At 44.4% G+C, this 24221-nt stretch overlaps 2 protein-coding genes across 2 annotated transcripts; both read left to right on the top strand.

Annotated features, from left to right (window-relative positions):
• Positions 1-7443: 7443 nt before the first annotated feature.
• On the top strand, positions 7444-9995 carry LOC146673151 (P2Y purinoceptor 14-like). The gene is made up of 3 exons (XM_085402272.1): positions 7444-7860; positions 7965-8224; positions 8841-9995. Exons 1-3 carry the CDS (start codon positions 7756-7758, stop codon positions 9433-9435), a joined length of 960 nt encoding a protein of 319 aa, XP_085258398.1. The 5' UTR covers positions 7444-7755; the 3' UTR covers positions 9436-9995.
• An 8246-nt stretch (positions 9996-18241) lies between these two features.
• On the top strand, positions 18242-21980 carry LOC146673150 (P2Y purinoceptor 14-like). The gene is made up of 3 exons (XM_085402271.1): positions 18242-18346; positions 18446-18705; positions 19585-21980. The coding sequence occupies exons 1-3, from the start codon at positions 18242-18244 to the stop codon at positions 20243-20245; spliced, it is 1026 nt and encodes a 341-aa protein (XP_085258397.1). The 3' UTR covers positions 20246-21980.
• The last annotated feature ends 2241 nt before the right edge of the window (positions 21981-24221 follow it).

Raw genomic sequence — 24221 nt, 5'->3', positions numbered from 1 at the left:
ACGTCATTTTCACGGAAATGTAGTTTTTTACCTTAATGGCCTCATGAGCCTATACTGGTGTTTTTAAAAGTTATCTTTGACTTCATGACTTTCTGTGTCGTTTCTGGGATGCTTAGAAGTCAAATTGCACTGCTGGAAATAATTTATTTTGATGCATATGCTGCTTTTTTGCAAATCTGCATTATAATATTTATTTTTGTTTTTCCTGCATTATGTAAAAATGGTGTATTTCAAAAATAAAACTATGAAGACACTCAAAATAAATTTCCTGTGGTGGGAAACTATTTTGTGCAACTTTTTTGTATTTACAGTTTTGAGGGATAAGCCTCTTAAATTTCTCTAACTAGAAATATATGTTAAAAAAACAAAAACGATTTTCAATTGTTTTGCAGTTTATTGCACTTTTTTGCAATTTATGTAATTACTATGCACTTAATCCAGATATTGTCACTGGTGGAGTTGGCTGGTGAGCGACACCCAGCCTCTGGGGAGGCCCTAGAGGGAGCAATTGTCTCAGAGATGTCCAGCTTAAGAGAACCAGCAAAAGTTTGTATGAAGCGTGTTCCCTGCTTGTAATGCGGCGGTGAGGATGAAGACTGAATGAATGAGTGAGTAGGCTGCTGAGCTATTGGCGACTGAACTGAGGGCAGAAGAAACAGTCTTTGAAGCAGCGGCCATAGAAAAACCACTATCAGTTTCAGTGGAAACACAGAAAATGGCCCCAGAATAAATAGTCCTTGTTTCTGGCAACGCAGAAACAGTGTCCCTCACTCACCACTGCCGGTGGCTTACATGTCCCGACATCCGGCTGTGGGGTGCTACACCGACGGCGGGAACGTTGCTTTCTTTTCGGAGACGGCTCCGACGGGCCGGGTAATCCCTCGGACGGCGGTTCGGACGGCACGTACTCCGTGGAAGCGAGCGGGCGAGCGGTAGCGGCGGGGGGGTGAAGGTGGAGTTCGTGGAGGATGAAGTTTTTGTACCAGCGGGTGCAGTGAGTCCAATAGCCAGGGATAATCGGAAATAAGCTGTTGTAGCCTGGCTTCCAGAATGTAGAGAAACGTTTCTCCCTCATGCTCTAACCACAGGTTGATTAATTTTGAAGCTGAGTCCATTATGAAATTCCGGCGCTCCGTGGGTGGGGTGACTGCCGCTGGATCCATATCTGGCTGGTCCGTACTGTCACGGCGAGTGAGAAGAGCCATGTGGAAGAAATGAAGGAGGGTCCAAATGCAGGCAGTCGTGAAGGTGTGAAGGTGGTTTATTGAATAAACGGCAAAGGGAAAGTGGCAAACGAAGACAAACTATACTGGAAAACAACTGAACTACAGCACAGAAACCAGAACACGAACATGAAGGACGGCGAGCAGAGGCAGACGATGGTAGACAGCAGGGAACACATGGATGAAACATGGTGGATACACAGACGGAGCAGCAACTACAATGACAGAGGACACGACTTAAATACACACAGAGAAACACAGGGGAATTACACACAGGTGGTGGACACAGCTGGGAATAATCAACAAGACGAGACAGAGGTAAAACTGAACACACTCGCATGAGACGCTGACCTTCACAATAAAACAGGAAACGAGAACACTACACCAAGACGCACACCTGACACTGAGAGACAGACAGACAGAGAATGACACATGGAACCTGAACTAAACTAAACGTGAGATACAACCGAGAACAAATCCTTAAATATGAATAAACAGAAACATAGAATTCTAATCATCATCATCATCATTATAATAATAATACTCATAGCGCCCAAAACCAAACCAATCATTCAAAAATAAACTAAAAATCGAAACTGACCCAGAACCGTGACAGACATATTATTAAAATTTGGGCTATAATGGTTGTATTGATGTATAGCAACTTGAAATGCTCCCAAAAATGGCACTACAGCATGTAAAAATATAATATAAGCTCTGGCGGACTTGGTTCTATGGTAGGTCTTAAAGGGTTAAGGGCCATCAGTCAAACAATACTGTTTGGTCTGGGTCTAAGCATGTTGTGTGTGATGACTTCTTTTGCTTTGAGGGCCGTGAACAGTTCACACTAGAGTGCGTTTGGTGTCACATTTTATTTGTAGTGTGAACAACCGGACAAAAAAAATCAGATTCGATCAAAAAACCGGAATTAAGCATTATGACCTGCAGTGTGAACGTAGCCTTAGACACCTTTATCCAAAACTCACTGGGTGTAGTCAATCAGTAATTAAACTCAGGTAACCCCTGAAGACTACTGCATTGCCACTGCAAGGTGACAAGTAAATTGGTCGACTGCTTGTCCAGTGAGAGCAGCAAACTCCAGGAAAGACCAATGAATGAATCAATGAGCACAGGAGACCAGTTCAATTATAGCAGAGAGAGGAACCACCAGTAATCAACCTGCAATGTAGTACCTAACACCAGTGCAACAGAACGAGGAAGAGATAATATACAGGGTGACACTGTGAGCTGATCGGCCACAGTAGCAAAATAGCAACAGTAACACTGATGCTGTCTATGTGGGCGTGTGTATGTATTGATTTAACTCTCATATAGATCTTCATGAAGACTGACATCTATGGCACTGACTTTAAATCTCACCCAAAAGCCAGAGGGGCCTCTGCCACTGCTGTGCCAGCAACATCCTGCAAAATGTGTGTTTTAGTAAAAAAAGACAGATATAAGGATCAAGATGAAGATGAAGATGGGCTGGTGTGGGTGGTTTAGATGGCTGACTGATGCAGTTAAAATAGAAGATAATATCAAACTGTTATGGTCTGGAGTCTAGTGACTCCGTGGTTATGTTTGTGTTTATTAATAGTCACAATTTGATCTTGTTTCCTGGTTATTTGTTAACTATTTCCAGTGTTTAGGTGTTCTCTCTGCATCTCTTGTTTCTTGTGTTGTGTCTAGTGTCCCTGGTTTGATGTTTGTCCTTATTTTACTTTGACAGTCCTGTGCCCTGCATCAGTGTATTGTTTTGCTTCTTCCTGCTCGTGTCTGATTTGTGTCAGCTGTGTCTCCCTCCCATTTCCTCATTTTCCCTTAGTGTGTCTTTATTATGTGTGTTTACCTCTGTTCTTCGTCTCCATCTGTGTTTCCTTCATGTTTCATGTCTCATTACTTTGTAGTGTTGTGTAAAGCCAATAATAAAGGCTAGCTTTTTTTTTAACATACACCTTCACACCATTTTGTGTGTGCTTGGGTCCTCATTCTCATCATGAGGTCATCTGAGAAAAATGGCATATATCACAACTGATCAGAAAATTACATGCCTGTATTAGAAACATGTTGGCCCTATTTAGCAGGGAAGACAAGCAGGAAATAAGTCAGAGTGCCTGTTAGTGGTGTGATCACTGTGTGTTTCCTGATGTGCAGCAATACTGTTAAACCAGATGGGCATAACTACTCAAGCAGCTTTACTTGCTCACTGAAAACTGCAGAAACAGAGGTGAGTCTTGCTGGTTGATCATCCTTAAATTGTTTGAACTTCTACATATTTCATGCTTAGCTTAAAAGATCACTTTTAGTGACTACTGACACCCGGAATAGAAATACTCTACACAGCTGCATCAGCATTACAAGTGGCCTCTGCCAATGTGCAAAATCTAAGATCTAATAAACTAATATTTGGTATTCCGTGAGGAAATCACAGATGAGAAAAAGCGACTGGTTTCACTTTCCTCTTGTTGGCATGCTTTCTGCTGATCATAAATATTTGGATACAACTTTTGTTTACACTTCTGGGTGAAACACAAATGAAATGCCAGTATGAAACTTTGTCCAACATATGTGACTACTTAACACCTCCTTGCTCCGATTCCGTATGTGAAAGTATCATCTGTATAGACACGCTTTATATATCATCACACAGACTGTGCAGCAATCCCATGTTACAAGCTCTTGTTAAGAAGAACATGTTGTAGACCTGGACATATGCAGACAGGATTATAACCAGTTATATGTTGTTATACATGATACCTTGTAATGCTCAGAGTAAAGAATTGTCTTAGTCCATGTTGAAATGATTGTTACGATTAGACTCGGGAGAGGAAGTGATTCATTTTTGCTTCCATAAATATAAACTGTACATTAAAGATGACATCACTAATGATTTCTATACTTGCATGTTAAGCTCTCAACTTTGCTTTTAATGCTGCAAGACTGTAGGGTGCATCATATAGAAAGCAACCTGAGACAACTGTTGTAAACTGAATTTAGTCAAACTGTCAGCAAACTCCCCAAGAAAGCTCCATGTATTAACATTACTGTCTTAAAAAGAGATGCAGTAGAGCTCAAAAGAATATTTAAAATTAGTTTGACTTTCTCTCCGTGAATCGCTACCTTATCGTGTTGGAGGGGTTTGTGTGTCCCAGGGATCCCAGGGGCTATGTTGTCTGGGGGCTTTTGCCCCCTGGTAGGGTCTCCCATGGCAAATTCGTCCTGGGTGAGGGACCAGACAAAGAGATATTCAGAAGACCCTTATGAAGAGAACATCGAGGGAACAGTTTACCCTGCCCGGGATAGGGTTACCGGGGCCCCGCCCTAGAGCCAGACCCGGGGAGGGTGCCCGAGGGCGAGCGTCTGATGGCCGGGCCTTAGGACAGCCCGAAGAGGAGACATGGGCCCATCCTCCAGCAGGCCCATCACCCGCAGGAGGTGCCATAGGGGTCGGGTGCATTGTGTGCCGGGCGACGGCCAGGAGCGGAGGCCCTGGCGGACTGATCCCCAGCTGCCAAGACTGGCAATAGGGACATGGAATGTCACCTCTCTGGTGGGGAAGGAGCCTGAGTTAGTGCGTGAGGTTGAGAGGTACCGGCTAGATATAGTCGGGCTCACCTCTACGCATGGCTTGGGCTCTGGAACCAGTCTTCTGGCGAAGGGCTTGACTCTGTCTAAGTTTGGAGTTGCCCCTTGTGAGAGGCGGTGGGCTGGGGTGGGTATTCTAATATCCCCTCGGCTTGCAGCCGACACGTTGGGGTTTCTTCCCAGTGGATGAGAGGGTTTGTTCCCTGTGCCTTAGGGTCAGGGAATGGGTCCTGACTGTCATCTGCGCTTATGCGCCGAGTGGCAGTTCGGAGTCCCTGGGGGGGGGGGGGGGGGGGGGGTGCTGGAAGGTGCTCCACCTGGAGACTCTGTTATCCTGCTGGGAGACTTCAATGCTCACGTGGGTAACGACAGCGAGACCTGGAGGGGCGTGATTGAACGGCCTCCCTGATCTGAACCCGAGCGGTGTTTTGTTATTGGACTTCTTTGCAAATCACAGTTTGGCCATAACGAACACCTTGTTCGAACATAAGAGTGTCCATAAGTGGCACGTGGCACCAGGACTCTCCTAAGCCGCAGGTCAATGATCGATTTTGTAATCGTATCACCAGATCTGCGACCATATGTTCTGGACACTCGGGTAAAGAGAGGGGCTGAGCTGTCAACTGATCACCACCTGGTGGTGAGTTGGATCAGGTGGCAGGGGAGGACGCTGGATGGACCCGGTGCACCTAAACACGTAGTGAGGGTGTGCTGGGAATGTCTAGCAGAGGCCCCAGTCCGCGAGATCTTCAACGCACACCTCCGGCAGAGCTTCAACAGCATTCCGAGGGAGACTGGGGACATTGAGTCCGAATGGACCATGTTCAGCGTCTCCATTGCCGAAGCTGCTGCATTGAGCTGCGGCCGCAAGGTGGTTGGTGCCTGCCGTGGTAGTAATCCCCGGACCAAATGGTGGACACCAGAGGTGAAGGGAGCCACCAGGCTGAAGAAGGAGACCTATCGGGCTTGGTTAGCCTGTGGGACTCCGGAGGCAGCCGACAGGTATTAACAGGCCAAGCGGAATGTGGCTCGGGCAGTGGCTGAAGCAAAAACTCGGATGTGGGAGGAGTTCAGAGAGGCCATGGAAAAAGACTTTCGGACTGCCTCGAAGAGATTCTGGCAAATCATCAGGCATCTCAGGAGGGGATAGCCATGCTCTACCTGCACTGTGTATAGTGCTGGCGGAGCGCTGCTGACGTTGACTGAGAAAATTGTCAGGCGGTGGAAGGAATACTTCGAGGACCTTCTTAATCCCACTGACGCGTCTTCCGAGGAGGAAGAAGAGTCTGGGGATGAGGGGAATGACCCGCCAATTTCCAGGGCGAGGTCACTGAGGCAGTTAAACAACTCCTTGGTGGCAGAGCCCCTGGTGTTGATGAGGTCTGCTCCGAGTTCCTGAAGGCTCTGGACGTTGTAGGGCTGTCCTGGTTGACACGTCTCTACAATGTTGCGTGGAGATCAGGGGCAGTACCCCTGGACTGGCAGACCGGGGTGTTGGTCCCCATCTTTAAGAAGGGAGACCGGAGGGTGTGTTCCAACTACAGGGGGATCACACTCCTCAGCCTCCCTGGGAAAGTCTATGCCAGGGTGCTGGAAAGGAGAGTTCGTCCGCTAGTCGAACCTCGGATACAGGAGGAACAATGCGGTTTTCGTCCTGGTCGCGGAACACTGGACCAGCTCTTTATCCTCTTCAGGATACTTGAGGGTGCATGGGAGTTTGCCCAACCAGTCTACATGTGTTTTGTGGACTTGGAGAAGGCATCCGACCGTGTCCTTCGAGGTGTCCTGTGGGAGGTGTTGCGGGAGAATGTGGTGTCTGGCCCATTGCTACGGGCCATTCGATCCCTATACAACCGTTGCAAGAGCTTGGTTTGCATTGCCGGCAATAAGTCGGACTCATTCCCGGTGGGTGATGGGCTCCGCCAGGGCTGCCCTTTGTCACCGGTTCTGTTCATAATTTTTATGGACAGGATTTCTAGGCGCAGCCATGTGGCGGAGGGCTTTCACTTAGGTGGCCTCAGAATCTCATCTCTGCTTTTTGCGGATGATGTGGTTCTGTTGGCTTCATCGGGTGAAGGCCTCCAGCTCGCACTGGAATGCTTTGCAGCCAAGTGTGAAGCAGCGGGAATGAGGTCAGAAACTCCAAATCTGAGGCCATGGTTCTCAGCCGGAAAAGGGTGGAGTACCCACTCCGGGTCGGGGATGAGTTCCTGCCCCAAGTGGAGGAGTTCAAGTATCTCGGGGTCTTGTTCGCGAGTGATGGGAGAAGGGAGCCGGAGATCGACAGACGGGTTGGTGCTGCGGCTGCAGTGATGCGAACGCTGCACTCATCCGTCATGGTGAAGAGGGAGCTGAGTGTAAAAGCGAAGCCCTCAATTTACCGGTCGATCTACATCCCTACCCTCAACTATGGCCACGAGCTGTGGGTAGTGACCGAAAGAACGAGATCGCGGATATAAGTGGCAGAAATGAGCTTCCTCCGAAGGATGGCCGGCCTCTCCCTTAGAGATAGGGTGAGAAGTTCGGCCATCCGGGAGGGGCTCAGAGTAGAGCCGCTGCTCTTCCACATCAAAAAGAGTCAGCTGAGGTTGTTCGGGCATCTGACAAGGATGCCTCCTGGGCGCCTCCTGGGTGAGGTGTTCCGGGCATGTCCCACCGGGAGGAGGCCCTGGAGCAGACCCAGGACACACTGGAGAGATTATATCTCTCGGCTGGCCTGGGAACGCCTTGGTGTTCCCCCGGCTAAGCTGTAGGAGGTGGCTGGGGAGAGGGAGGTCTGGGCTTCTCTGCTTAGGCTGCTCCCCCCGCGACCCGGCCGGATAAAGCGGATAAAGATGGATGGATGGATAGTTTGACTTTGTTTTGTTTAACAATAAAATTAGACTATGATGGTAAAGCCATTCAAAGAGAGAATAAAGTGGATTTGTTTTTCAGCTGAAGAAGCATGGCTGACTCAACAAATGGGACTTCATCTTTCAACCAGACCTGTGATCCAGTTGTCCCATCACTCAACACTTTCTTTGTACTGGTCTACAGTCTGGTGTTTCTGGTAAGTTTCTAATCTTCAGTGCTGTATTAGAAATTGCTTTAAGTTTCTCAAAGCACTGTATGTACCAAGGTTCTCATCTCCTCACCCTCTCTCTGTCTCTTCAGGTAGGTTTACTCCTCAATGGCTTCATCCTAAAGTTTTACATTGGTCAAGCTCAGCAGCAGGCGTCAAACAGTTTGATGGTCTACCTGAAGAACCTGACAGCTGCTGACTTCCTGCTCTGCCTCTCTCTGCCACTGCGCATTGCCCACTATGGTAGCAAGTCATTCATCATTCAAAAGGTCTACTGCAGCTTTGGAGCTTCTGCCTTCTACATGAACATGTATGCCAGCATCATATTCATGTGTTATATCGCTGCCAACAGGTGAGGAACCTTTACATATTTCCCACTACAGTTCATGACAGTGTTAATGGCTAAAACCCCTGCATTGCTGATCAAGGTGTAGACATATCATTTTATATTTCCCACTCGGTCCTCAGCTTCCCCCACTGTCTCCGACAGTTTTTATGTCCTCCTTTATCTTATCGAGCTTGCCGCCCAGTTCCTGCTGTAGCGTGTTGTCTTCTCTCAGCCTTTCGTTATCTTGTTTCATTTCTGATTTCGATGACTCGATAGCTTTTAATAGCTCTCCAGCCGAGTCGCTAATTATACTGTTGGGGCTCGTGCAAGCTTGTCCTGTTGCATTGTTAGTATTTGTTTTTGCGACTTTGTCCTGTCCCCTTGGCATTTTGGCCTCCTTTTGCCTTATTCCTCACCAACTACGTTCGCCTTACTCAGTTGAGTTGTCTGTTAACGAGTTTTCAGTGTTTTCTATTCCTGATTGTAAGGAGCAGCCACCAAACACGTCCACTCACTGCGCCATGACACCCGGAAACAGTGTAGACATATCATTTTAACTTGATAATGACCTTTGCGAATGTGGTACCACTGTGACTGCTTCGTGAAGTTATCTACTGTCTCCTTTGTCTTCTCTCTTCAGGTATCTTAAAATCGTCCATCCTTCAGGAACTCATGTCCTGCAGTCAGTGCGAACTGCGCACATCATCTCCATGGTCACTTGGGTTTGTCTCCTGGCTCCATCAGTTACTTATAGCATCCTCTTTTTCATCACCCAGAAACCCCTGACTTTTACCCCAAGCCGTTGTTGGCCCCTCTTCAGTGCATCAATCAGCCTATTCTTCAAAATCCTCCACACCATCTGTGCCATCATCTTCCTCTTGGTCTTCATATCCCTGGTCTTCTTCTACCACGGCATCTCCCGCAGGGTGTTGCAGGCACAGCAGAGGCAGCTGGCCTCCTCCAATGCTGAGAAGCTGGTGAAGTCTCGCAGGAACATGTTGGTGCTGGTCAGCATCTTCTGTGTTTGTTTTGTGCCCTATAATCTGGTTCGTCTTCCTGTCACTTTTCTGTGGACCAGTTGCTCTGCGGGTCCACTATTGTTCTACTTGGAGGAGGTGGCCACCATGGTGTCAGTTTTCAACATCTGTCTGGACCCTCTTGTTTACTTTTTCCTCTGTAAGTCTTTTTGGGATCAGATGAGCCAGAGGATTGTATCAGTGGGGACCAACATCTAACAAGCAACCAAGAATAGCAAGAACAGGAGCAAGAGAGCAAGTGGACATTGTTATAGCAAAAAGTTAAATCAATGAGCTTTAAGGAAAAGTTTGACATTTTAGTTCAGTGAAACCAGTGTCATGGATCCCAAGTCCTCATGAACCACAGGAGTTTGTACTGAGCTCAGAGATCAATAGAAGGCTGATCTCAGCACAAACCCACTCCCACACAAACAACATCAGTGTTCATGTGTCAGCTTTTGTCTATTCAGTCTTTAGGGTGTTCTCATATCCTGCTGATGTAACACAAAATCAAAAACCATTTTTTGTCCTCATGGGACAGTTAATATCTGTATAAAACTCTTTAACTTCACTTTATTAGTTACATAGACAGGGCAACAGTAGCACATTACAGTATCTATTTATATGTTTGTATGATGTGCACGTATAACCACAGCAGCTACTTCCTGCTCCTGCTACAGCAAGATTTCTCATCACAGAGCTAATAATAAAGTGTATACAGTGTTACAAAGTGTGTGTCTGTTTGGTACCTTGTGTTTTAATATCTGTTGTTATTTATGAACAGGAAAGATGATCATAGAGCTGCAGGAACCTGGTGACACTTACTAACATTTAGTTTTTTTAAATAATGCTTCATGGGGCATGTGTGCTGTATTATCTCAGCCAGGGTTTTATTCATAAACAAAGCAAAACAAAATTAAAACTCATCTGAAAAATATCAGCTAAAATAAATACAGTGGCTGAAGCAGCCCAACACAGAAATGACCAGAAATCACACTGCATGTATCTAATAACATGAGCTGGTGTATTTTAGTGTTGACATGTACTGACTTTTTCTGTGGATCATATTTAGGCTACTTTGTGGTATCACTCCACTAAATTCTCACGCTCTTTATCATCATACGATCTGTAACGACATTTAGTGTGAGCTCAGGAAGTGGTTTGAAAATCTAAGACCTCGGAGCGTCATGAAGGAGGCCAGAGTTCTCAGCCTTCCTGTGGTTTGCAGCTTTTTTCTGATTGGCTGCTGTTTAAGTGAAGAGCTTTTCGAACTGCTGATTAAAATTATTTTTAGATTTGGTCTGTAATATCTTTGGCCTTACACTTTAACACAAAACCAGACATATGCATATGTTACCTTTTGAAAACAATAGTATGTGAGTGTGTGACCGATGCTTCTGAAAATCCACATACCCACCCATTCATTGATTTGTTCCTCCAACATTAAACACACACCCAGAAACCAGATGTGAGCTGAGGAGTCATAGGATGAGTTCTGAAGATAAATGGATCATCTCAGCTAAACTGGCAAAGTGGTTGTCTTGGTGTACTTCCTGCAACCTTCTGAGATCTCCGCTCATCTTCCCTCCTTATAAGATAAGATAAGATAAGATAAGATAAGATCAGAATCAGAATCAGAATCAGAATGGGTTTATTGCCAGATGTTGAGGTTTACAACATTAGGAATTTGCTGCGGTGCTTCAGTGCAAACAATAAGAATTAAAGTGCTATGTAGAAAGAAAGATATGTGCATGAGATATACATGAGATATATACATGAGAATAAGAATTATGAGTGCTACGTAGAAAGATATATACATGAGTGCAGGTGGTGATCAGTGCCAAACATGAAATGATGCAGTGACACAGCGTAGGGTCATGTGTTAGTGGCGGGGACAGTCATGTGGTTATTGTTCATGTGTCCAACAGCAGAGGGGAAGAAACTGTTCTTGTGGCGAGAGGTTCTGGTGCGAATGGACCGGAGCCTCCTGCCTGAGGGGAGCAGGTCAAACAGACTGTGTCCAGGGTGAGAAGGGTCAGCTGAGATCCGGGCTGCACGCCGCAGTGTCCTGGAGGTGTACAGGTCCTGCAGAGATGGGAGTCTGCAGCCAATCACCTTCTCAGCAGAGCGCACAACACGCTGCAGTCTCTGTTTGTCCCTGATAGTGGCTCCAGCGTACCACACGGTGATGGAGGAGGTGAGGATGGACTCGATGATTGCAGTGTAGAATTGCATCATCGTCCGTGTTGGCAGGTTGAATTTCTTCAGCTGCCTCAGGAAGTACATCCTCTGCTGGGCTTTCTTGATGACGGAGGTGATGGTGGGCTCCCACTTCAGGTCCTGGGTGATGGTGGTACCCAGGAAGCGGAATGAGTCCACAGAGGTGATGGGGGTGTCAGTCAGGATGATGGGGGGGAGTGGGGCTGTGTGCTTCCTGAAGTCCACAATAATCTCCACTGTCTTCTGGGCATTCAGCACCAGGTTGTTGTGGCTGCACCAAGACACCAGACGTTCAACCTCCCTCCTGTAGGCAGACTCGTCCCCGTCCGAGATGAGCCCAATGATGGTGGTGTCATCTGCGAACTTGATTAGCTTGACAGACTGGTGGGTGGAGGTGCAGCAGTTGGTGTACAGGGAGAAGAGCAGAGGAGAAAGAACACAGCCCTGAGGGGAGCCGGTGCTGATGGTCCGGGAGTCCGAGACATTCTTTCCCAGCCTCACGTGCTGCTTCCTGTCCGTCAGGAAGTCAGTGATCCACCGGCAGATGGGATCAGGCACATTCATCTGGGAAAGCTTGCCTCGGAGATGGTCTGGAAGGATGGTGTTGAAGGCAGAGCTGAAGTCCACAAACAGGATCCTGGCGTAGGTTCCTGGGGAGTCCAGATGCTGCAGGATGAAGTGTAGGGCCATGTTGATGGCGTCGTCTACAGACCTGTTGGCTCTATATGCAAACTGCAGGGGGTCCAGGAGGGGGGCCGTGAGGGTCTTGAGATGGGAGAGAACTAGGCGCTCAAATGACTTCATGACCACAGATGTCAGAGCCACGGGTCTGTAGTCATTTAGTCCAGTGATCCTAGGTTTCTTGGGGACAGGGATTATGGTAGAGGACTTGAAGCAGGCAGGCACATGACATGCCTGCAGTGAGGAGTTGAAGATGCCAGAAAACACTGGGGCCAGCTCGTTTGCACAGTGTCTGAGGGTGGCAGGAGACACACCGTCTGGGCCGGGAGCTTTCTGAGCATTCAGACTCCTAAACTGCTTCCTCACATCTGCTTCATGAATATGAAGAGTTGTGGTCGGAGGAGGTGGTGTGAAATCCTCTTTTGTGTGGGGTGAGGGGGCGGGTGTTGCAGGTGAACAGTTTGAAGGTGGTGATGGCTCTATGGAGGGGGGAGAGGTGGGGGAATGAGTGTCCAAAGTGCCTCTATTGTTGGGGTCGTTGGAGGTGTGAAGGCTGCCTGATGGCTCGTCAAAACGGCAGTAGAAGTCGTTAAGGGTGTTGGCTAAGAGCAAGTCATCAGTGGAGTGGGGGGTTTTAGGTAAGATAAGATAAGATAAAACTTTATTAATCCCTCGGGTGGGTTCCTCTGGGAAATTCGGTTTCCAAAAGCACAGCACCGACAGAAGTTACAGAGTTACAGAATATTATATATATATATACACACACATATATAAATACAGAGACAAATATAAATAAAATATACGAAGGGGATAAATAGAATAAATAGGAATAAAAATAAAAATACAAGTGAATTGCACATTTCAAGTATTGAGGTCTATTGCACCGTTGACTATTAACAAAAGTATTGCACAGTGAAGTGAAGAGGCACTACAGCTTAGTTGTTCCCCCCTCCTTTGTCCTCCTGTTTCCCCTCCCTCTCCCCTCCAGAGAGGAGTTAAACAGTCTGATGGCGTGTGGGACAAAGGAGTTTTTAAGTCTGTTAGTTCTTGTCTTGGGGAGAAGCAACCTGTCACTGAACAGACTCTTCTGGTTGTTAATGGCCATGTGCAGAGGATGCCCAGCATTGTTCATAATGTCCAGCAGTTTTTTTAGTGTCCTTTTCTCTGCCACTGTCAGCAGATTGTCCAGCTTCATGCCGACCACAGAGCTAACCTTCCTGATCAGTTTCTCCAGCCTGGATGAGTCCTTCTTGGTTTCTTATTGACGAAACAGTCTGCACCACCTATAGAAACATAGAGAAAACCTGGACTGGAACACTGGTCTGACTCGAGTCAACACTCTACTGAGTAAAAGAGAAAAGAAGAAGAGAAATGGCTTGATGTTTTGTGTTAGGAGAACGTGGTTAGATGAGTTTAAGTGAAGAATTGGACAATAAATAGAATGAATAAATAAAGAAGTAAAATAAATAAATAAAAAAGAATCAAGTCATATATGTCAGTAGCTGCCTGGTTAAGATAAGATGAGAGATAAGATAAGATGACCTTTATTAGTCCCACAGGTGGGAAATTTGTTTTGTTACAGCAAAAGTGCAAAGTTATGTAGCAGAAAGTATAAAACACTGGAATGCAATAAAATACAATAGAATAAAATAAAATACTATATACAACAGAATAAAATAGAATAATATATACAATAGAATAAAATAGAAATACAAACACTATATACAACTGAGTAGGAAAATACAAAAATACAACTTCGTCAGAAGAAGAATTGCACAAGAATTGCACATATAGCAGTCTTATTGCACGTGTGAGGGTTTGATCAGCTGCAAAAGTCTTTGTTGTGGAGTCTGACAGCAGTGGGGAGGAAAGACCTGCAAAATCTCTCTGTCCCACAACGTGGGTGCCACAGTCTCCCACTGAAGGAGCTGCTCAGTGCTGTCTCCTGCATGGGGTGGGAGATGTTGTCCAACAGGGATGACATCTTACCCACCATTCTCCTGTCACTCACCACCTCCACTGGGTCCAGAGGGCATCCTAGAACAGAGCTGGCCCTTCTGATCAGCCTGTTCAGTCTCTTCCTGTCCCCAGCAGAGATGCTGCCCCAGCAGACCACACCATAGAAGATGGCTGAGGCCACCACAGAGTCATAGAAGGTCTTCAGGAGTGGGCCCTCCACTCCAAACGACCTGAGTCTCCGCAGCAGGTACAGCCTGCTCTGCCCTTTCCTGTCGAGGGCGTCTGAGTTATGAGTCCAGTCCAGTTTGTTGTTCAGATGAACACCAAGGTACCTGTAGCTGTCCACAGCCTCAATGTCCATATCTTGGATGTTCAGTGGTTGCAGTGGAGGATGTTTGTGCCTGCGGAAGTCTACCACCAGCTCCTTGGTTTTACTGGCGTTGATCTGGAGGTAGTTCAGCTGGCACCAGTCCACAAAGTCTTGGGTCAGTCCTCTGTACTCCTTGTCGTCCCCATCAGTGATGAGGCTGACTATTGCAGAGTCATCAGAGAACTTCTGCAGGACATAACCAGAACTTCTGGTTATGAGAAGAGCAACTAATAAACCTAAACATTACATCAAAGTACCACGAGTGCAGCTCAGTGATGTTTCATTTTTAACACTAGGCCGATGTTTCATAGACAGACTGCTCTACCAAACTGCACACTTCCTGCTGGGTCTCTTTCACAAAAGTTTTAATTTGAAACTAAGGGAGGAAGCAATTTTATTCATGGTACTGTGACATTGTGGGTCAGCTGATGTGATTTTTATTTTCTCATAAACTGGGGAAGTCAACATTTAGGACAGAACAAAATGGAGGAATTATTGAGTCCACTACAATATGTCCTTACATCAATATAAAACTGTCCCCAAAATGACCTTTTAATGAGTCTAAATGTGATCGATCTAATGCGTTTATTAACTTTTCTTCATTCTATCATTTGCATTGATTTAAACAAAACACACAGCCCATGGTTCTGGATTTGGGTTTACTGATCTGCAAGCCAAACGTTGTCTTTGGCTCACTGAAGGAGTCTACCTGTCCAAGAACTGGTGTCCAGTGAGTGGTCTCTAACTGGTCCCTCCAGGCCCCAGACCTGAGTACATATATACAGTGTGTATTTTGTATATCGTGTTATCATAAAAATAACAAAAACAGAAAAAAAACAAGTAGGCATTCATGGACAAGGGATGAGAACAGGTCGCTGTTTGAATGCTACAATCCAAGTAACCCCACTGGAGGCGGTTCCATGAATAGGATGTGGACCTTATGGATTTTTTGACACCCAACATCTGGACTAACCTTGAAATAACTAGTAGCTCAGTGTACCAACAAGAAGTTCCAAGACGTAACTGGTATCACAATTGGAGCTTTATAAAGTACAATACAAATGCCAGGGCATGGGCGACCCAGGATATCATGTAAGGTGATCATGTTCACAGAGAGAATAGTGGTTCAGACACTCACCAGTCTTCAGCCTCCATCCTTTTGCTTAACATAGACTTAGGTCATCGTAGTTCAGTGGCTCCCAAACTTTTTTTGCTAGGACCCCCTTTGTTTTACAAGAAAAATGTTTGTGCCCCCCCACCACTTAAACACCCCCCCAAACACCTTCCCAGACGCCTTAATGCCCACTTACACCATGGGCCATCTGACCTCAGGAAATCACATGATAGGGTGGGGCTAGGTTTCACAATGAGCTCAACTGAAACCCTGGCTGATTGTGACCCACACCCGTTTTCACACCTCGGCTCATGTGATTAGGTAGAGGATCATCAGGGGGTCCTTTGTCCCTCTTTGGGGGGACACTGCCACAGGGTTTAAATCTGGGACTCTACACCATTTGACCCTAGAACTGACGCTATTCTTTCCAAGCTCCTTAGACTACGATGACCTGGATGACTGAGAACCTTCACAGACATATCTTGGCACTTGTGCAGGTGAAGCCAGGGAGGATATGCTTCATCATATTCTCTAGTCTTTGACTTGGAAGGAAGTTGGTTTGGAAACTTATTTGGCGACGTTTCATCGCTTTGCGTTTGTGTGGGAGCCCCGTCAAAAACCTGTCCATTATGCTAGCAGTGTCCAAGCATTCTTTTTTTTTCTTTTCATATCCCAGAGTGATCCCTGCCTCTCTTCTTTTGCAAAACAAAAGCCAAACTGTGAGCCTGGTTGGATAAGTGGTGAAAAAAATAAGAAATAAAAACTAAGAAAAAAATAAAATAAGAAAAGGTATGCAAGTGAATTTTGGGGATGTTAAATCCTCTGAATGTAACTAAGCAGCTCAAAGAAAGCTTAGAGTAACAGTTCAAAGAAAATGTCATATTTTTCACATTTTTTCTCTCATGTGGCAAAATGTAAACTGCTGTTCAAAACATTTAGTGTTAAAATCATACATACACAACCATAGCCCTTAGACAACACTGAAATGAAAAACATTGAATAAGAAAAGTAATGTGGAGTGGGTTAAACAGCCGCTCATTTTGTCATTCTCATAGATGCCAATCTGAAAGTGTTGCTGAGCCTGCACCTGATGAACATGCCTGTTTTATAATCAGAGATGGTGAGAGCTGCTGTCCCCTAACTGTGCTTTCATAGTAAGTTAGTAACTCATAGCACAGCAGTGAAAGCTGAGGCAGCAGAGCACCTCGCATGCTGCTCTTCCATCAGTTTACACTCACACAGCAGCAGTTTATTTACAGTGCACAGATGCAAACCACCAGAAACATGCTGCTGCCCTCGCTGCTCGCCCAGCTCCAGCCAGACTGAAATAAATGCATCTTTGACAATTGTCCACTGTGGCCACAAGATGGCAGAAATGTAAACGCTGGATTAACATATTAATTGGCAGGTGATGAGCTTTATGACAGCAGTGTCTGTGATGAAAGGAAACAGATTGCTTTTCTTTGGTACATTTTTAATTTATTTCTAATTTTGATTTGACCTTGACTAATGAAACGCCACTCAGTGAATGAACGCTAACAGGAAGCCCAGCCAAAAGGGAAGCCACTCTGACTCAGACTAACAAGGAGGTGTTAATGCAGCTGGTGCAGCTGGTTTTGATGAGCAGAATGACTAAAACAGTTCAATATAACATCAAAGAGCAGCAAAGAAGAAATTTAGTACTAATCCCCAAGCCTTTAGAAAGAATATGCAGTACAGATAAATCAAAGATCCACACCCCCCAAAAGTTCAGATCAAATACAGATTTTCATGGAGGTGGAAATACTCTGTGCTGCTGCTTTGCTTTGCTTCCAGATTACATCTTGTTGAAGAGTTATTGCTATAAGTTATAAGTAAAAGTTATAAGTAAAAGTACAGACACATGAGTGATCAGAAAAAGACGTGTTTGTTTCCTGTGGATACAAAGCTGTAAACACAAAGAGGAAATGGTTGCATGTTAGAAGTGTGCAAGTTGCAAGTTGCAAGTTAGAAGTGTGATCACTGTGTGTTTCATGATCTGCAAGAATATCGTTAGACTGAGAGGACATACAAGCAGCTTTTCCTGCTCACTGAAATCTGCAAAAATACAGGTGAGTCTTGCTAGTTGCTCTGTGCACACAGGTGTTTCTTCCAAAAACTTCACGTACAGTTATCTGAACAGCTGAACTAAAAGCTCTGCTCATATGTTCTGAGGAAAGATGTACAAAACTTTTTAACAGCTGAACTGCAGTATTATAAAAACGTGAGTGCTACAGACATAAAATCTGAAACTGAACATTTGATACTTCACACGATGATAATCATAGTTTCACATAAAAAATGTTCCTCATTTTCATTATCTGTGATAACACATAAATATTCAACATTCACTGTTTTCTTTATTTCTTCCCCATCAAAATACTTGGATATGACTTAATGTAAAATACAGATGTTTCCTTGATTTTCAGTGTGAGGCATGAAGATCTGAACCAGTGTGAAACTTGGTGCATTATATGTGACAGCTTAACACCTTACTCACATTCAGATATCATCACATTTGGCGCACTTCCATGTTACAATCTCTTTGTAAAACAACATGAGGAAGTGAATCATTGGTCTTTGACTAACAGTAGACTCTATCGAGCCAGATACTTTGAAAGACGGATCTCAATGAAAAGGATTAATTTTTCAGCTTCAGGAACATGGTTGACCCAAAAAACATGACTTCGCCTTTGAACGAGACCTGTGATCCTGTCGGCACATCGGTCAACCCTTTCTTTATGCTGGTCTACAGCCTGTTGTTTCTGGTAAGTTTCAAATCTTCAGATTGTGGACTGTTATTAATTTGACAAAAGATCTTTGTGCATGTGCTAAATTCCTGTTCTCCATGCTCCGTGTCTGTTCAGGTAGGTTTACTCCTCAATGGCTTCATCATGAAGTTTTACTTTTGTGGAGCTCAGCAGCAGGCATCAAGCAGCTTGATGGTCTACATGAAGAACCTGACAGCTGCTGACTTCCTGCTCTGCCTCTCTCTGCCACTGCGCATCAGCCACTATGGTAGCACATCAGTCATCGTTTGGCAGCTCTACTGCAGCTTTGGAGCTTCTGCCCTCTTCCTCAACATGTACGCCAGCATCTTATTCATGTGTTATGTAGCTGCCAACAGGTGAGGAGCCTTTACTGCTAATGATTACAAAAAGTGTTAATGACCACAAACGCTGTGTCCCTGACTAAATTATCAATGTGTATGCACTGTTGCACCCAATGCGACCCTGTGTCCTGTATTGAGATTCACTGCCCGTTAAACTCTCTCTTGCATCACTTCCTCCAAGGAACAGACACATGTTGTATTTGGACAGGATTTAATGCAAAAAAGTGTGAAACTCAAATGACACAAAATACAGAAATGTCACATAAACTCAAGCTTAGATTTGAATTCTTTCTATTGACATATAAAACACATCATACATTTCAAATCACTTTAATAATATCATATACCCTGTCTGATAATTGACCACAGGTAAGAAACTTACTCATATTGCCACTCAAAGGGATTTAATACAGTGGACGGCTTTAGATTGGAAGGAACAACCATGTCTTGCTTCACTCATGAGCAACTTCCTGTCACACTTCTAATAACTAACAGTTCCTGAAAGCAGCAACTCAGTGGTATTAGTTTCAGTATGGTAATCTCAGGCACTCTGTTGCAGCACCCCCGTGAGGATGAAGGTTGGCTGAGAAAACAGACAGTGAGTGTGATGGAGTTCAACAGAAAACAAGCATTTATTCAGGCCATTTTTTAAATACTGTTTGTTTTTGTTTTTTTTAATGTTTTCTATTTTTTTTTTTGTCTGTGTTATTTGCCAAGATTACTTTAATGATCCTAATATCACCGGAAAAGCACAGAGTTGATACTGTCAGGAACAGTTGGAATTTTTTCAATCGTGCCAATGGTTGAAAGTTATGGTAATTTGACCTAAAATGACAGATTTGGCTCCACTGTGACTGATTAGTTGAAGTTGGATGCTTTGTCTTCTCTATTCAGGTATCTGAAGATCGTCCGACCTTCAGGAACTCGTGGCCTGCAGTCAGTACGAACTGCCAACATTGTCTCCGTGGTCACCTGGATTTGTCTCCTGGCTCCATCAGTTACTTACAGCATCATGTTTTTAATCACCCAGAAACCTCTGACCTCTATCCCCAACCACTGTGAGCTCCTCTTTAGTGCATCAATTAGTCTGATGTTTAAAATCATGCACACCTTCTCTGCTATCGTCTTCCTGTTGGTGTCCATATCCCTGGTCTTCTTCTACTACAGCACCTCTCGCAGGGTGTTGCAGGCACAGCAGAGGCAGCTGGCCTCCTCTGGCTCTGAGAAGCTGGTGAAGTCTCGCAGGAACATGTTGGTGCTGGTCAGCATCTTCTGTGTTTGCTTTGTGCCCTATCACCTGGCTCGACTTCCCGACACTTTCCTTTTGAACACCTGCTCTGTGGATCCAGTGTTGTACTACCTGAAGGAGGCAGCCACCATGGTGTCAGTTTTCAACATCTGTCTGGACCCTCTGGTTTACTTTTTCCTCTGTAAGACTTTTCGGGCCCAGGTGAGAAAGGCGTCCAGGAGGACCAACATCCAACAAGCAAACACAGAGAGTCAGAGCACTGAGGAGAAACTGAGCATCATTAAGAGCAGCAAGTCAAACCAGTGAGCTGTAAGGAAAAAAAATCAAAATCATCACAAAGGCAGGACTAGATGTTATTCAGTTTTTCTTTTTGTTTTAAGGATCACAAAAAGAAAAACTGTAGCACAGGAGTTTCTGCTGAGCTGCAGTAAAAGGCTGAATCAGCCAAATTCCACCTATTAGTACAACATGTGATTTAACATGAATAAACTGAACCAGTCTATGATAAACATCATACAAACAATGCATGGTGTCAACACAGTACCCCATAAATGCCAAAGCTGGCCACTTTGAGTTTCCCTCTACCAGGTGTCTGCTTCTGTAAAAAAATATTTTTGTACACACTATATTTTAACACATTTTGCTGATATAAAGACTTGGCAATAATTAAGGAATAAAGTAGAAATGTGACAATTAAATATTTTCTGAGTTTTTACTTTTTACCCCTGAGTCACCTCAAACACACCAGCATTCATCTACAGGCAGTCCGATCATTGTTTATCTCATAATACCAGGTGAAACATTCACAGCTATTTCCTCTGAAGGAAGTTGTAACTCTTTTTCACCAGTGGGTGGAGATGGGAGGTCTAATCTGCTGAAAATCAGTAACTGTTACAATATAGGATAGGATTCAACTTTGTTGCCATTACACATGTATAAATGCAGGGTCATGAAATACAGTTTGCATCTAATCAGAAGTGCAAGAGTAGTAAGTGCAATAACACACATGTACAGATGATCTGTATAGCATATAGATGTTCTCTATTACTGTACAGATGGGCAGATATACAGATGCACCACGAACAATTATACAGACTTTCTAAATAGATGTGCTACATATAGACCAATGTACCGGTGTGAGTTAAACAGATCTACAGAGTCCTATGAGTGTACGCACCATAACAGAGACTATGCCAGTGTCCTAAAGCAGCGGTCTCCAACCTTTTTTGCGCCACGGACCGGTTTATGCCCGACATTATTTTCACGGACCGGCCTTTAAGGTGTCGCGGATAAATACAACAAAAATAAAACTAGTACCGGTACCGAAAAAAAAAAAGATTTATTCATAACACACGTGAAAAGACCCAGGAAAACCGAGTTAACGATAAAAACGATAACAAAATAACGCTGAAAATCGATAAAAACCCTGAAAACTATACATTTCACACCTGAGCCTCAACTCTTGCGGCCCGGTACCAAACGACTCACGGACCAGTACTGGTCCGAGGCCCGGGGGTTGGGGACCGCTGTCCTAAACTATAACAGTAACCACTGTGAGCATATGGTGAATGTTGAGAATGTTGGTCACTGGGAGGGATAGGGGGGTGTGGATGGAAAGGTTCAGCGGGAGATTGAGTTCAGTGGGGTGACATCTGTGGGTAATAAGCTGTTCCTAAACCAGCTGGTTTTAATCTGCAGGGTCCTGTAGCGTCTTCTGGAGGGGAGGAGCTGGAAAAGTTTATTGTCAGGATGAGAGGAGTCCCTGAGAATGATGCATGCTCGTGTATACCTCTCTTCTTGTGGACATCCTCAATAACCGGAAGTGGTGTCCCTGTGATATTTTGGGCGTTGTTGGCCGCTGCAGTGCCTTGCGGTCAGCAACAGAGCACAGTTGGTCAGGATGCTCTCTATCGCACACCAGTAGAAGTTTGCCAGTATGTCAGTAGACAGGTGGTTCTGCTACAATGTCTTCAAGAAAAAGAGGCACTGATGGTTGACAGATACAATTATTTCATGGTGAGACCTGAAGGAGTCAACTGTGCCAAAAGGAATTAATTAAATACACCATTAAATAATTAATTAAATGTGTCAATAATTAATGAAATGTGTCAATAATTAATTAAATATGTCAATAATTAATTGTAAAATTAATTAATTGTAAATATTTATGTAATTAAATTTTCCGATTTTAATTCATTATTGACACTTTTAATTAATTATTTAATGGTGTATTTAATTAATTCATTATGGCAGTCCTGGCCCTGCGGCTGTCTTCAAGAATTTATTTTATCTGTCAGCCTCACCCATCAGGTGGCCAAGTCAGGGGGCGGGGTTCACACTGATAGAGTCATAACCATTGCTTTTGCCTGGTGGCCGTTGTTTAGTGGGTACTCCCAGTGGAAATGATCCCCCCCCCTCTTTCCTCCTTGTATAAAAAGATGTTAAATGTTAGTTTTAATTCAAAATCAATGCTTAACAAAGTTTAATGAACACCAGATAACAAAGAAAACGAATGGTTAAGCCTAACATGCTCAAGTGAGACATCAAACTTTACTAAAACTATGCAGTTATGAAACGTAACTTTAACCTCAGCCAAACCGATTTGCTCAATTGTAAATAAAACAGCAAAGTAAACATGACCCAACAGACAAAACCTGAGTGAATTATGTCCTGTGTTTAATCACTGAGAGCGAAAACTCAGCGGAGGTTTTAAAGCTGTGTGCCAGTGACCGGATATCAGCCGCTGATAAAGTTGGTCCGTGGTTTGAGTACTCTAGTTTTCTCAGTGTCCATCACCTCCTTTTAAATCTCGTTTGTCATCTTTAACACAGGTCAGTCACTCTGAATGAAACACAAGCTCCAGCAGCTCTGCTCTCAGGAAACAAACTACATTTACTTATCTTGTGCAGAATATTGTGCTGAAATTACGTTATATCAAGCTGCAGCTGCCCACGTTAAACTGTGACTATCACCAGGTAACGTGGGCGTCTTTCCTGAATTAGCAGCAGGTGTTAAACAGCTGACAGGTGAGGAGGATGTATGCAGTTATTTAAGTTACAGAAGCACAGAGACACAAGACCAGGCAGAAAGAGACAACCGTCACGTGAAAATGAGAATCTGCGGATGCAACATGTGGAACACACAATTCTAACCGGTTAACGTAAAAAACAGTTGGAACATCGGAGCTGTGAGCTCAGTTCATTGTCAGCTGACTGTTATCGGAGCTAGCAACATCTGGGAAAACATCGGAGGACTTTTGCAAACATGCTCTATGTTGACAACCTGATCAGATATGTAAAGATTACACCACTACATATTATTAAAGTATAGTTTGTGACAGAAAAACAGGGTATTTTAAAACTTTATTTACAGTTTAGAGTAGGGCTGGGCGATATGGCCTAAAATTCATATCGCGATATAATTTGAAGCACGTGCGGTAACGATATATATCGCGATATATTCTTTTCTTCTGTATAACGTATTTTCCACACTATAAGGCAAACTTAAAATCCTTTAATTTTCTCAAAAATTGACAGTGTGCCTTATGTATGAATTCTGGTTGTGCTTACTGACCTCGAACCGATTTTAGCTGCAGAAATCTGTTAAAAACATTTTAGTACAACTTTGGTAAGCCGCACTGCTTGATGGATTGTCAGAGCATTACGGCTGCCGTAGTGAGGAGCTTCGCGGAGTAATCTGGGTCCAAAACTCCATCTGTTTCAGGTCCCAAAGTCAAACGAACACTGAGAGTTAAAAACGGTCTAAATTCTTTCATCTTTAATAAAATGATCAGCGTTGCTGCTTCACCAGGTGTAACAATTAAGTTTAACATCCAGGCTGTAACGTGCAGTGGAGGTGAAGCCAGCCGCGGAGGTGTGCAGGTGGATAGCGAAGGAGCAACAGCTTCTGACTTTCCAAAAAGTACTCATTTATTTACAATATCAAAAATAAAAGTGTTACCTCTACCACACATTACTAAAGAGCACACTAGTCCGCGTACACACGGGAGCATCCATTACAGGAGAAGTGCGAAGAAGAACAAAAAGGAGTGACACCAGTCGTGAGACAGGAGGCGCCGCCATGTGGTGATACACTGCATTACAATAGCAACTGTTACAAGGCATCCATGAAAACAGAAGTTATTACATTTAACGGCGTTAGAAGTTAACACGAAGTTAGCTCGCTAGTTTCCACCTAAACATTTCATACCATGTTCTGACTGAGAGATTTTTGAAACTAATTCAAACGTACAGCTCTGCTACCACTTCCAGCGTAAACAATG

The sequence above is a fragment of the Rhamphochromis longiceps genome, linkage group LG3, assembly GCF_057381845.1.
Source record: "Rhamphochromis longiceps isolate RC_006_pf linkage group LG3, R_longiceps_female_GT1.1, whole genome shotgun sequence".
Classification (NCBI taxonomy): Eukaryota; Metazoa; Chordata; class Actinopteri; order Cichliformes; family Cichlidae; genus Rhamphochromis; species Rhamphochromis longiceps.
The sequence above is the reverse complement of the archived record's forward strand: the minus strand, read 5'-3'. Positions and strand labels throughout refer to the sequence as shown.